Raw genomic sequence first — 15,038 nt, forward strand, 5'->3', positions numbered from 1 at the left:
TCAAGCAACCCCACTATGCCCTTCGGTGCTACGGACATTTGACATTTTAATTTTTGGTAAGCGTAGTTTCAAGACCTCTCCCCCCACCCGACGCCCCTAGGTTAGAGAAAGGGCCACAGCAGGGGTCTTCCCGTCTCCCGCCAACACCCCCCCCCACCACGCCCCGCGACAGCCTGCGGCAGTTCGAGATCCCAAGATCTAGGTGTGTCCTCCCCACCCGGCTCTCCGCCCAGGATTCAGAGGCCTCAGTGCCCCCCGCCCCCCAACGACACTGACGGTTCCTGCCCAGGCCCGCAGTGGCGTGAAGGTGGCCTTTACCTCCTCTCGCAGGCTGGGAGGGGGTACAGCCCGCGCAGCTGAGCCAGCTGCAGCAGTCGCCGCCGCCCTCCATTCATTAAAAAAAAAAAAAAAAAAAGGCAACAACAACCTCCACCCCTTTTTGTAAAAGAACGACGGCCTCAGAGGAGCTAGAGTCAGCCCCAGCAATCAGGGGTTAAGTCCTTTTCCGGCCCCCCATTCATAAAAAAAGGAGCGCGGCGCATGCGCGCGCGGGGTCTCTTGTGCCCACCCATTCATAGAATCGCGAACGGGGCGCGTGCGCACTGGAGCTCCCTTCCCTCCCATTCATAAAAAAGCCATTTTCCCAGGCAGTGGTTGCAACACCGCCGCGGAGGCAGCGAGAGGAGCTGACAGCGCGGAGCTGGCGCTGCGGAGCGCAAGGAGCCCTATCGGTTTCTCCCGCCGACGTCTGCGAGGACAGCAGCGTCTGACCCGCCCGGGTTCGGAGATTTATACAGGCGTGGAGCAATGCTTATGGCTCTGCGGCTCCTCAAAGTAAGTCCCTGGCCGGTTTCGGGATCCGAAACTGCCCCCCTCTGAGCCGCGACGCGACCTCCCCTTCGGCTGGGGCAAATGGTGCGCTATTTCTAGGCGCGCCTCAGTGCTCCTTTCCTCTCCCTGCGCCTCCTTGAGCCACTGCGGTGTGCCGCAGCTCCCTGACGCCCTCGGCTGGGCCGGCACGGCGCCGGGGGTGTTCACAGCCTGGCACCGGAGTTTCCGACCCCGGGGCATTGCCAAGCCCGGCTTCTCCACTCTGCGACTCAGTAAGCCCCGTGCGTGTCCCGGGAGTTTGCCTCTGGCCTGGTTTCTTCCCTCCTCCTGCCACCACCCGCCTCGAGCGCTGGAACAGGAGGCTCTGGGCTCGGTCAGGAGCCACCTCTTGGGTCCGGCGGGCGCTCTTGCCCTGGGCGTCTTGCCCACCCCGGGCTCCGTGCCCACGGTGCCAGCTCTGCCCAGATCTTCCCAGCCCACTGCAGCGGCCTATGCTCGACGTAGGTTTTTCTTCTCCCGTCGGAGCCGTGACGGACTGGGTTTTCTACCCTTCTGCCTCCCCCTCCGATGGTCAGCACGGGGTTGGCCCGGGACTGGGCATTTCTGCTCCCTCTCTTTGGCGAGGCGGTTCCTCGCCGTCTGACCTTTGCTCTGCTGCTGCATTTTATGCTGTGCAACTGCCTTGCAGTTGCCTTTCCGTTTCCCGGCCTCTGCAGGGCCAGAGGCACCTCGGCCTCCTCGTGCCTCCCTTCTCGGGGCACCGAGCTGTGCCAGGCCCTGGGGCCGGGCCGCGCTGGGGCTGTGGTGGGGGCTGAAGGTGCGTTTACATAACGCCGGGCGTGTGGGAGCTGGAGGAAGAGGTTGCGTGCGTAGGAGAGATAAGGCTCCCGCTTTCCCTCCTTCCTTCTTGGTGGTACCAGGCTTGACATCACCGAGAAGAGAGGAAGATACAGACGGTACGTTCTGAAAATTCCGAATCTCCAAGGCCACAGGGGCACAGAAGGGGGCGGGGGGGGGGCAAAGGCGGGTTTGGGCAGTAGGGTTGCTGAAGCTTGGCTTCATCACTGGGGCCAGAGCTGTGCCCAGTTCCCCCTCCATGCAGACGATCAAAAGGCATTTAGACAGTAGCTACTCTTGTGCAAGAAGGCGATTTCCCAATTCTCTTTGATTGGGGCTGGGGGTTGTGGGCAGAGAAGGCAAGAGAAGCGAAAATGGTTGCACAGCTTGAAGGCTGAGCCTTGGGCGTTGAAGGAAACTGGGCTGGAGGGGCTGGATGGTGAGGAGAGGGGAGAGCTGCTGGCTGCCTCATTTAGCAGCTATGGATGGGCATCCATATTGCCAACTCTGGGTGAGGGCAGGAGGCTGTGCTCTGGCACACTGAGGTTCCAAGGATCCCTCCAAACATGGTTAGTGCTGAAAGGAAAAGTGTGGGTTCAGTGGGGTACCCAGATCCAGTGGGAACCCCCACCTTCCGAATGCCTCCAAATCAGTGGTGTGATTCTCTCCAGTTGGAGAGGGGTGGGAGCTGACCAAGGCTCTCCAGTCTTTCTGACGAGCCTCTGGGGGATACAAAGCTGGAAGGTGAAGGCCTAGAGTATTGAGGAAATATGGCGTTATCAATCTCTTAATAAAGCTCAGTCTGGCCTGACGCCCTACCCAATACTGCACTGGTGATTTCACAATGTTTAGAGTTCTCTGGATCTTCACACGAATGGAGCATAAACATCTGGAATTTTCAGTTTTTACTTTAGTTTGTGGGTGTGGGGTGGACTAGGAAAGGGAGGGCTGCAGTTGACCCCTTTAGCTCTCAGTCTCAGCAGAAGGGTGGGAAAGATGTAGACCTGTCCAGTGTGAAATGGAGTTTCCTCCCTTTGCCAGCCCTTGGGAGCAACCTCCCTTGCCAGCAGGCTTCAGGCAAATCCATTAATGTGAGCAGTGCACACACTGACCAACTGAGATGCATTTGCCCAGTACCTGGTAGGGAGGGGGCATTTTGATGGCAGATTTCTGAAATCTCCTTGATGGACAAATGTTTGTCAGTTAAAGTGAGGAAGACTTTTCATAGACATCTCTTAGTTATTTTCCTTTTTTAGATTCTGAACCCAGGAGTCCTTCCCCTTTTTGTAAAGTGGAAATCCTTCTCGTTCCCCTGACCTTTTCCAGATTGCCATCATTTTGAAATGGCAACACTTCCTAAAGTTTTGGTTGGGCTTGGTGGGAGGAGACAGAACATAGACAAGAACGATTCCTAGCTAAAGCAGGACAGAAACTGGGGGACGGGGATCATTTGGAGCTCACAGATGTCCTTTTTGTTTTAATCCTTCCAGAATAGATGGCGAGATGGGGCTCTTTGGAATTTCACCCTCTGTCCAGTTCATATTCTTTACCTACCCATCCCCATCCCCCACTCGGGTAGCCTCTGCCCAGAGGTTTGGCTGACTTGAATAACACATGAAGGCAGGCATTCAAAGCAAAATTTAAAAGTGAGTGATTTAAAAATAAAGGGAGGAAAAGACATCCATTAACGCCTCAAGAAGTGGCCCCTGAGGTGTTTTACTCTGCTTAATACTTTGGGAGAACACGTAGGGACTTTCTTCCAATTCTGATGCTAAGTCCCTTGGTGCGACCTCTACTCCCCAGTGTAGGGCCCCCTGAGGCATTTTTCTTTCCTCAGGACATCCTTTTGGGTAGGACTCCTTATTTGGAACAAGGAAACTTGAGAAGGAGCCCCCTTTCTTTTATTAGAGAAGTTGTGCTCTTAGAGAGTTAAGGCATTTAATGTGGTTCTGAATCCAGGGTGCCTGTCATCTCACCGCTAACGATTTGGAAGTTCCTTTGTGAGGAACACTGAGAGGATTCTTGCACAAACCTCTGAATTTAGGGATATAGTTGAAAATGTTGGAGTTGGGATGTAGACAAAGTGTTCTTAAGTGGGGGGGCGGGGTGGAGGGAGGGCAAGAGTGGAAAGCTTCCATCTCCTGGCCAACCTGGATCTCCCTGATAGAAGGGAAAGCAGTGCCCTACTGGGCAATTTTGCTCTTTCAAAAGAGCCAGAAGAAGAGGTGATGAAAAGCAACATACAGAAGTGTATTAGTCCTTCCAGACTAAGCTAGCAGCCAAGTGGGAGCAGATGACTGGCTAGAAAACCTGCTACCTTGGGCCTTGGTCTCTCCATCTGCAGAGTGGGGGGAGAAGAAACTTCCCCAGGGGGCTGGGCCGCGCTGCTTATCACTACTGGGCACCTGGGATGAGGAGCTGGTTGTAAGGGAGCCACATCCTACACAGGAGGTGTGGGGTGTTGCATGATGTAAGAGGTGGGGTATTCTTGGCTCTCAAGGGTCTGGGGCCACCCTGTAGATCCGGACAGCTGACAAGGCTGGGGATGTATCCGGGACATGTGGCTGTGTTTAAGAGGCTCCACCATTCAGCTGTGATCATGATTGTTCTTTCCAAGGACAGTCCGTGGAGGAAGCAAGGGCACTGGGGGAGGAGCACAGATGTGCTGGATCTAGTGGAGGAGGGAAGGGGCCCTTCTGGGGCAGGTGGCCATTTGCAGAAGAGTGGTTTCCCTTGTCCGGTAGTCTTTCTTTTTCTGGATGGGAGAAGGGGATAGTCATCTCCTGCCCCATCCCAGGAGTAAGCTAAAGCCTATTTTTAGAGTCTATTATTAGAAATCGATGGTGGAGGATGGCAAGACAAATGATCTTGGTGCCCGTGAGAAGGGGGCCTTCCCTTGGGGTCTAGGTTTCTGGTCCCCTCCAAACTTTGACGTGGGCCAGGGTTCCCAAACTGTGCCGATGGCTAACAGGCTGCTTCTAGCCCCATTCTTTCCTCACTCTTGCCTTCTATTACCTCTTTAAAGGAATATGAGCAGACAAGGATTATGGGGTTAATATTAATATACAGTGAAACCAACATTTGAAGCCACCTAGGACAGCCCAGAGCCTAGTATAGCAGGACTCTTTCCAGCTCATCCCTGTGCTGGCCTTTGGTGCTAGCTGACTCGTTGTGGACGAGAAAGAGAAGAGGGTTGGGAACTGCTAGCTGGTGCTGAGACAAAGGGATGAAAAGCAGCTGTTTTCTCTTGTGATCTCTAACGGTTTCTGGCTAGAGGTGAGCTCCTTAGTGCTGGTGCCCGGTGCCCGAGAGGGATGGGAGAGCAGCAAGGTTCTCGGACAAATCCAACTGCCAAAGTGCTTTGTTTTCCCACAGGGGCAGTTCTCAGCAGAGATGCAGAGACTGTCTTCCTCAGTGGGGTACAGGGAAGGCAGGTCCCTGGCTTTCCTTATACCACACACACCACCACCACCCCCCAAAAACACCTTTTAAAGTCTTTTTGAAGCAGTAAGTCATCATTTGATTGGAGTTTAATTAACTAAACTGGGATGTTGTCACAAAGAACTAAGTGGTAGTGGTGGGCGGGCTCCCTGCAGCCTAGAGACCTTTTCTTCTGAATTGATAAAGGGTTAAATAGCCTTCGCTGGGAGAATCTACCGAGACTGAATGGTGCAGAAATTGCCCATTCATTCAGAGCCTCTTGCCAGTCTGTCATTTGCTGACCTATAGTTTTCAAAGCACAACTGTCAGGTTTTCCAAGTATTTCCCAACTCCTCTTCCCAGGGTAAGTCAAGGGGAAGGGTGGATGGGTGGCGTGGGCATTTAAAATGCCACTTAATTCTTTTCAGCCAGCCTGCTTTGCAAGGTCTCCATCCTGACGCTCAGCCCCTCCCACAGGTACAAACGCCACAGACCACCAAGTGGCAAAGACAGGACCTTGTGCTCTGGGCTTTTCCATATCCTGCTGATTCAGTATTCTAGGACTCTCTTCTGGCTTCCTCTTATTTCTTCCCTTCCGCACAGACCTGGACCAATAAGCCCCATCCGAGAAAGTGCCCTAGAGACCCTTAATTTAAGTTCAGCTGTGTACGAGGAAGGAGAGGGGATTCCCTCCCATTCCAGGGCTTCCTTTTAGGGACTTTTGTGGTGAGACCCATCTGACTCTACAAAAAATAAAAATGAACACAGTAAAGTAGCGGTGTATGAGACGGCAAAGAAAACTGAAGTGGAAACGAAGGTAACTTGAGCCCTGAGCCTTCCTGTAATGACAGATTTCAAACCCCCAGCCTCCACTCTGAACAATGACAATTCCCTGAACTAGGGGCTCATCTGATGTAACCCCTGTCTGGCTTCATTTCCCTGCTGGCTTGGTTAAGAGCCCGCGGATGGCCTGATGAGGCTCCCGAAAGGCTAGTGGCCAGACTGGGCAGGGGGAAGGGGGAGACGGACTAGTAGAATTCACAGCTGTGAAAGTGACTGGTGCTTTCCTGTCTTCACATGAATACCTAGCCCTGACTGTTGGTCAGGGCTGTGGGGCTGACATTGCAGGCTCTGGAGCCTCTCCCTGTGTGGGTTCGAATCTTGCCCTCATCACCTACCAGCGTTATTCTTCATTTCTTCCTTGCGAAATGGGTGTTATCCTCCAAGGTGATGGTGTGAGGATTAAATGAGAAAATCACTGAGGGCTTAGCGCAGAGAGCCTGACATGAAGGTATGTTCATAAATATCCGCTCTTTCCACAATTATTATTATTTATTATGAGAAGTTGTGAGTGGAGGTAAAAGTTTCCTCATGCTAATCCATAATAATGCCACCTAAAACTTGATAGAGGTGCTTCTCTGCCTAAGTGGAGTGCTGGCTTTGTTTCTCTGTCCACAGTCTTCCAAATTGGCCATCAGTCTTCCAAAGAGCCTAAGTGAGGCAAAGCCTCCTCTCTCCTATTTATATTATAAATCTCTTCCTTCCTTGCAGGGGAAGCAGAGAGTACATATTAAACTGCACTTAAGTTCCGTCAGCATTGCTTAGACTGGAGGATGGGTGTGTCCCAGTGAGTAGAGCTTGATCTTCTAAACCAACTGAGGGTTGGGTTTTTTGGTTGGTTTTTTTTTTTTTTTTTTGAGACTTCATTTAGCTATGCTGAGGGGTTATCAAACAGGCTGCCCGGGAAGTAGTTTTTCTTTGTCAGCCAAATGAATTCAACCCTCCTGTGGAAGTCCCTGCTAATGGGGAGGTGAGCAGGCAGTGAGGCCTGAGGAGGTTTTTGAGCAGTACAACTCTGAGCCAGCCACTGTTTTTTTGCTGAGCTGGTGTCCGGAAGGAATCCGACATCAGAGTTGTGATAGGGAAGATGCATTTTGGAGTATGCCTGCTGGAGCCATCTTGGATGCAGCATGTCCCAAGAGAGCTGAGTCATCGTGGACTGAGCTCCCAACCCCATGTCTGGCCCCAACTACAGGCCCAGATGTTGACAGCTACCTCTGGAGGGTGATGGGAGCCCACGAATGCCAATATCCCCATTGCCTGCAGGCGCTGCGCCCACCCTGGCATCCTGGTGGGACTTTTCCATTAATCTGCCTTCTGATTCCAGGGCCTATCAAAATCCCTGAGCATTGCCCATGCCTTTTGCTTTCTCCACAGAAAAATGTGGCTGTTTTTAAGAGCCCCAGGAATAGAACTGGAGAAAGAGGAGTGGATAATCTTCTTTTCCCTTACTTTTTCCAACAGCATGGCAAGTCCCAGCCCCCAGACCTAAGAGACAAAAAGCCCAACTACATGGGACGACACAGCCTTCAAACTGCCACTGACAGTTTTGTTGGCAGGACCCTGGGTATTCATGACCTGAGCTTCTGGAATAAGGGAAATTGTGCTTTGTCTTAAGGGGTTCTGGCTGCAGCACCTCTTGGCTGGCACCAGAGATCCTTCTCCTGTGCCTCCGTCAACATTTTCCATTCTTATGCTCAGTCACACCTTTTCCTCCAGGCAAAGTCCCTATGGTGTGGACCCAGGGTCTCCTAACCCTCTTCTGTCAACCCCAAACCCATTTCTAGAAGCAAGGCTATGGAACCCCTGCAAAGAATAAGTGGACTCTGCTGGGTGGTTGGCCTGATCCTTGGAAAAACTGTGCCAGAGATGCTTATTTGACATCCCCACCCCCAATCCAGCCTTGACCACAGGGCTCCCCACAGGAGGCTGCCTTGGGAAATGACCATTCTTGGTGGCAGACCCGCCAGACACTTAAGGCTAACTCTGCCACAGGAAAGTCTCCCATTTGAAGAAGATGCTCACTCCCCCTACATCTGAAGGGAATGTGGAGATAGGAGGCAGGTGTTGCCATTAGGCAGACTTTCTCCAACATGAGAAAAACACAGAAATCCCAGCATCTTTTAAGTAGGTAGGGCCACGGGAGCAAAGCCAATAGTACATGGCCCTGTGCAAATGGGAAATATCCGTTGACTGAACACTGAACCTTATAGAAAAGACTTCATGCTTTTCTGCATTTGCAGTGTAGAGGACATACAGATGAGAACCCTGTGGATAAGTTCCCTTTTATCTACTTCGTGAACTTTGCATCTAGAGCTAGCTCTTTCTTTTAGACAGGTTAGAAAGCATCTATGAAACCCCTCTGCCAACAATTTAACCATTTCTGATATTGTTTGAACTGTTTCCAAGTAGGGAACCATAATATTGAGTTGCCCTGAATGCCTTTTCCCCTTCACTGTAGACATGGATAAATGTGGATGAGTCACCTGAGGCAAGGTGTGACTGGACTATTGGGATGGGCCTACCGTGTACCCAGTTTGGAAGGGGGGGGGCGGGGGTGGAGGGTAAGTGGCAGTGGAAACCTATCCACCACCTACCTTCTCAGGCATCCCCTTTGAGGCCAGATGAACTTAACAGCAGAGGTGCAGGGTCGGCTCTCCTAAACAACATTATTAGCATCGCGAACAAGCATTTACTAAACCATACCCTGTAACACGTTAATCCAAAGGTCTGTTCCTTTTTTAAAGACCATTATCTTTCCCTTCTACCCAACACCGTGTCCTGTCTCACACCCCCACCCCCTGGTGGACTCTTCCCAGAGTCTAATTCTCTTGGATTCCAAACCGGGTCCCCTTGGGCAGAGGTCTTGGCCTTCTGCTGCTATTTCTTTAAATTGATCTCCAGCCGAATTCCGAATGTAAAGGTCAGCAGGCGAGGAAATGGCACTTCTAATAGAAAACAATGTGCACTTTCTAAATTTGAACCAAGCCGTTTCCGCTCTTTGATTTAAGTGACTTCCTGGGGTTCCGTGTCAGGCACTGCAGTTGAATCTCTGGCCAGATTCCAACTTAAAATTGCACTCTCTCGGTGAAATTAGAAACTGATCCAGAGTTGGCTTAGCTATTCTAGTAAATAGCATTTAGGCTGAATGTTCGGCTCAGCACTTGGAAATGGGTGATGTGAGTGCCCCTCGAGAGGATTTCCCATCCAAGTTGTCAGAAGTGCACCTAGCCGGGGGTTATTAGCCACTGGAGGTTGCTGCTCTTTGAAGTGCTGGTAATAAGTTAATATCTTGGATGTGTAGGCATCATATGCAGCCCTTCCTTCTGTGACTATCTGGAATAAAGGGTTTTGTTTACCCAGCTGATAACACGATGGGAGCACACAGGGGCTATCTGTCTTGGTCATTACATCCTCAGCACGATGCTTGGCACAAAGTCCTTTTGGTGTTCAGGAAATCTACACTGTTGCTCTCTGGGGTAGTGACAGATTATTGCCAGGCAAGATGCTAGGCACTGGATATGCATTTTCTCATTTACTTCTCACAAGAACCCATTTCACAGATGACAAAAGTAAGGATACAGAGGTTACAGAGCCTTATTTCTAGCATCGCTGCTAGGCAGGGGTGAGAATTCAAACTTGAATCTGATTCCAGAGCCTGTGTGTATAACCACTGGACTCACTAAAAAATGGAGCGTATTTCACAGTTCCAAGAATGAGATCGGATGGGCTAGGTTTGAACTCCTGCCGAGTTCTGTTCATAGTTTTGCGTGCCTTTGGACAAGTTACTTTGAACATTAGTTTTCTGTAACTAGGAAAGGCATAATAGTAGTCACATTTTAGGGTGAAGAGTCCAGGACTGTGAAGAGTCAATGACATAATATATATGGTGCTTAGGAGACTGCCTGGCTCACATTAAGTGCTGAATAAGTGTTATTTTTACCACTTACTATTAATTGTTATTATTAATCATCTAAGCCTGGATGCTGGAGAGTCCTGAGGGAATCGGGTTCCCATTTCATTTGGACTCCCAAGGACCTGATGGGGGGTGTGGGTGTTAACAGGCCAAGTACTGATGCCTGGAATCCGCTCTCTCTTCCTTTTCCCCACCTCCCACCTAGGGCCCCTAGAAGCCTGTTCCTCAGCACAGTCCAGGACCTCTCCAGCCCCATGGAGCCCCCGATCCCACAGAGCGTCCCCTTGACTCCCAGCTCAGTCATGGTCCAGCCCCTACTTGACAGCCGCATGCCCCACGGCCGCCTCCAACACCCACTCACCATCCTCCCCATCGACCAGATGAAGACCAGCCACGTGGAGAATGACTACATAGACAACCCCGGCTTGGTGCCCCCCATTGGCCCGAAGCGGACCCGGGGTGGGGCCCCAGAGCTGGCCCCGACGCCGGCCCGCTGTGACCAGGATGTCACCCACCACTGGATCTCCTTCAGCGGGCGCCCCAGCTCTGTGAGCAGCAGCAGCAGCACGTCCTCTGACCAGCGTCTCTTAGACCACATGGCACCACCGCCCGTGGCCGACCAGGCCTCCCCCAGGGCTGTGCGCATCCAGCCCAAGGCCATCCACTGCAAGCCACTGGACCTCAAGGGCCCAGCAGTCCCACCGGAGCTGGACAAGCACTTCTTGCTGTGCGAGGCCTGTGGGAAGTGTAAGTGCAAGGAGTGTGCATCACCCCGGACACTGCCCTCCTGCTGGGTCTGCAACCAGGAATGCCTGTGCTCAGCCCAGACCCTGGTCAACTACGGCACCTGCATGTGCCTGGTGCAAGGCATCTTCTACCACTGTACCAACGAGGACGACGAGGGCTCCTGCGCTGACCACCCCTGCTCCTGCTCCCGCTCAAACTGCTGCGCCCGCTGGTCCTTCATGGGCGCCCTCTCCCTGGTGCTGCCGTGCCTACTCTGCTACCTGCCCGCCACCGGCTGTGTGAAGCTGGCCCAGCGCGGCTACGACCGCCTGCGCCGCCCTGGTTGTCGCTGCAAGCACACGAACAGCGTCATCTGCAAGGCAGCCGCCGGCGACGCCAAGGCCAGCAGACCGGACAAGTCTTTCTGACACTTTGGGTCGAAGCCCCCGTGCTGCTACCCCTGGAACTCGGTTCCCTTCTGACACCTGAGAAGACCACAGCGAGGCCAGAGGTTTTAGTGTCCTGAGGCTGACCTTGCTGGTCTGCCCCACTCCCCATCCTCAGCTTCTGAAGAAATGAAGACCACCACCGCCCGCCCTCTCTTCCCCAAAAGGATGAAGAAGCACTTTGGGTTTTTTTCAGGGTCCCGGAACTTTGTGGCAGACAGTGGCAGGGGCGTGGTGTGGCTGCAGGGCAGGGGAGCGGGGGGAGGGGGGGTGTTCTTTTTCAGAAGACGGAACACAGATGTGGACACATATCCGGAAGTTGCGGCTGCTTGAATGCCTTCCCAGTTCCTCCTCCTTCCCCCTCTCCCCCTACTCTTCCATTCTCTTTGGCTGCCTGGGAGGAATCATTTACTGAGTGACCAGGGGACCTTTGAAGAAGACCCCTGGAGCCCTGACTTTCATACTTCTCCTCCCCCACCCTCCACCCCAGTTTGCCCCAACGCCTTGGGGAAGGCGGAGAAGACCCTGGTGATCCCTGTTGTATATACTTGGGAGCCCCTGAGAGCCAGGGAGTCCAGGCCTCATTCCTCGCTCTGCCTCCCTGGAGCCACAGATGGACTTAGGAGCCACTGCACAGTGCATTCCTCCCCTCCAGCTTCATCACTAACTCTTGGGGGTGTTCAGCTCGTAACACCGTCCTTCGGTTCTTACCGAGTCACAGACTCACCTGCCACTATGCGTCCCGTGTTCTCTCTACCTAGATCCTTTCCAGAAATTTCACGGGTAGAGAAGGCTGGGGCGGCACATGCGAGACCAAATATCATTTTGCCAATGAGTCTGAGACTGTGGTCTCTGGATCCAGTCGTTATGTTTTTATAGAACAATTAAACCAGATGCTATAACGGTGTTTTAAAGAGAAATAATAATAAAACACTTTGCTTCCTTTTGGGCCACCCCCAGGAAGGGCTGATTTCAAAATCTGGGGGGCGAGCAACCTCAAGGAACACAATCCCCCTTCCCACCAAGAAGAGGATTTTCACAGCAAAGAAGAGAGACAGCACCTCCCATTGGCAGAGCAACAGTAGGGCCGAGCTGGGTGTGGGTTCTTTCTCTTCTGATTCTGCTGCTTGCTGTCATAGCCTTTTGTGTACAGTGATGTGTCTGTATCTTTAATGTAAATAGACAGATGACAAAAAAAGAGTCTATTTTAGTGCTAGGAAGCCCTGGCGGGGGAATAAGAAAGCAAGGGGGGATGGGGATTCTCCAGGAGCTTCTTGGGGGATTGAGCCCTGCTTCTGTGCGTGGCCACAACACCCCCTCCCAACAGCCCCCAAAGACGTAGCAACTCTCTCTCTCTCAAGGTGCTAAAGGACTCAGCGCAGCACGTCCAGCGGGTAGGTACTTGTTGCATGCAAAAGCTATATTGTGTCTGGTCCTTCCTCCCCAGTTGTTGTGTGGGGGGTCTTTGCTTCGTGTGGTATTTTGTGTGTCCTCCCACCCCCATGAGAGGAAGTGGCCTGGGTGGGAAAAGCTACCCCAGGTGAAACTGGAAGCGTGTTAGGCAGAGCGTGCACAGCGTTTCCAGTTTGTTCTGTAGGAACAGAACCACCTCCAGGATGGAGGCAAGGAGGCAGGTAGCTGTGATTGGCATGCACCCACTGCTTCTCTAGGACTTTTTTTTTTTTTCCTTCTTGAAGACTAGTAGTAACATCTTATGATTTAGAATAAGTTCCTCGTAACTGTAGGTATTTATTGATTGGAGGAAAGGAGGGGAGGGTCTTATTTTAGGCTTTATTTATATAACGTTTGCTAGCTTGTAAAATAGGAAATATCGCATCTGCGTTTTCTAAGGCTGATTCGTGTAGCTACCCTTGCCACAGTCGTGATGGATGTATGGATGTTCTTGCACAAATAGGAGGGAATGGTAGGAAAAACACATTCAACCAACCACTTCTACTAACTGAATGTATCAGATGTGTACCGAAGGGACTGGAGATGTTTTCCTCAGAATAGGTGTGCAGAGGTTACCCCCACAATGGAAGGGCACGCGTCCACTCTTGTTGGCGAGGCCTCAGAACTTTTCCCAGGGTCCCTCTCTCAAAATGTCTCCATGGGGAACTTGACCCAATGGCAAGTTGCACTTTGGTGATCTTGGTGTTCTACACACCCATTCTGTGGAGAATTAATTTACATAAGCTGTGTATACACACACACAAACTACACACCTACCCCACGACCCTCTATCTACACAGACCCTGTTTCCTGGCAAACAGCCTCCTGACCCCTGACGAACCCTGACGTTTTGTGTACATAGTTATAAACACGGATTTTTCTGGTTTTGGGTTTCTTTTTACTTTTCTGCTTCCCCATTTTGGCTTGTTCTTTTGGTTTGCATTTCACCTGCTAGATGGATGTGTGCCAAGCTCCTGGGGTCCCCTGTGCTGCATGGTAAAGGGAAGCCATGTAGCAACTTTGGTTCTCCCAGCTCTGTTGCAGGGCAAGTCTTTGGCATGTTTTTCTCAGCTTCTTGGCAAAAGAAAATGAAGCTGGCTTTCCTGGGGGCCAGTCGAGGTCCACTGAGGAACACGTTTTGGTGGGTGCTGCTTCTGGCTGATTGTTTCTGTCACCAACGGCTGGCTTGGCTGGATTGTGCCTCGTCTTGACGTTTTTGGAAAAGAGCCAGTTGGTTCCTGCTTCTGTTCCGCCTGGGTGGGTGGTGGTTCTGCCTCCAACTGGGGGTAGGGTCCACAAGCATGGGTCTAAGACGTGTCCTAGTGGACCTTGGCTGCTCCTGCCCTGAGGGTGGGTTTGTGAAGGTCCAACACTCCAAGAAACCCTGGGGAACTGGCTCTGCAATAGCAAAACGCTTCCAGATGGATGGCGGGGTGCAACCAAGGCTTCTCACACAGTTCTTGGTTGGAAGGAGGTAAAGACCAATCCCTGCTGTTGGCACGGGCCCCTTCAACAACAGAAACGGAAGACCTTCATGTGACATGTCAACTAGTCCTTTCAGTGTTGTGGAGTCTGTCTGTGTGGGTCCCCAACGTACATTGAGTGTGGCCCAGTTAGACAATGACTTGCCCAAGGTTGCACGACATGGAAAGTATTGGTTGGAACTAAACACCCAGATCCCATCGCCTCGAAGCTCCATATTCTCCACCCGTTGCCCCAGGAGATGTCTGATAGAGTGTGGGCCGCACAACTTTGCACTGTACAATTCACTAGGGCATCTCACAAGCTTGACCGGCCTTTTGGCTCATACCTTCGGTGAGCATTCTCCTGCCCTCCGCTTACTGTGACAGTTGATGACAAATCTTGCGCTGCCATTTTTCGCTGTGGGTAACTCCCGTGTGGTGTCTACCTTGTTTTCTCTTCTCTACCCCACAGTTTGGTTTCGTGTTACAAACAAAAGCTGTTCGAGGTTCCCACCCCACCACATTCTTACTTCATTTTCCCTCTTCACTGTAGCCCCTTCTCACCCCACAACAAAAGTTACCACAGAAGGTTTCCTTTGTATAGAATATTTATTTTGAAGCTCTATTTTAATAGTATTTATTTTAGAAAGTCTACTATTGTAAGAGTTCTTCTGTTTGTGAAGAAAAACAAGTTAAAAACTGAATGTACTGATCTAGAAAATATATATAAATATATATTGTTAAATATACACAGGACTGCCGTTTCTCATGTGTTTTTGTGTTCATACCCCCGACCTCCTCACCCAGCAAGACCCCGAGCTTGTCAAAAACAAGTGGAAGTGCGTACCCCAGCTCTGGCAAGACGAAGGGTTAGAGGGAGGGGGCTCCTTGTGCCAGAATGTCCCTTGTTCACTTCCTTGTGAAGCTGACTTCTGCCAGGTGCTGCTAAATCCTCCCCTACACAGGCGTGTATTTGTAACCCATGGATGACAAAACTCAGAGAGGCAGTGGAAGTGGGAAAGGGTCCTCTGACCTGCCCAGTTCACAAAAATTCTGTAACTTTCCTTTTGGAAAGCGCTTGGTGGTTTTCTTATTACCACCAGAGTG

General features: G+C 51.6%; 1 protein-coding gene across 2 annotated transcripts; it reads left to right on the forward strand.

Moving 5' to 3' along the window:
• Positions 1-630: 630 nt before the first annotated feature.
• Positions 631-14,680, forward strand: SPRY4 (sprouty RTK signaling antagonist 4). 2 transcript variants are annotated; one of them, XM_058733163.1, is made up of 2 exons: positions 631-834; positions 10,050-14,680. In XM_058733163.1, the coding sequence occupies exon 2, from the start codon at positions 10,099-10,101 to the stop codon at positions 10,996-10,998; it is 900 nt and encodes a 299-aa protein (XP_058589146.1). In that variant the 5' UTR covers positions 631-834; positions 10,050-10,098; the 3' UTR covers positions 10,999-14,680. The 2 variants fall into 2 exon arrangements, with proteins under 2 accessions (XP_058589146.1, XP_058589154.1); XM_058733171.1 differs by lacking the exon at positions 631-834 and adding an exon at positions 887-1,787.
• Positions 14,681-15,038: the final 358 nt, after the last annotated feature.

The sequence above is a fragment of the Neofelis nebulosa genome, chromosome 1, assembly GCF_028018385.1.
Source record: "Neofelis nebulosa isolate mNeoNeb1 chromosome 1, mNeoNeb1.pri, whole genome shotgun sequence".
Lineage (NCBI taxonomy): Eukaryota > Metazoa > Chordata > Mammalia > Carnivora > Felidae > Neofelis > Neofelis nebulosa.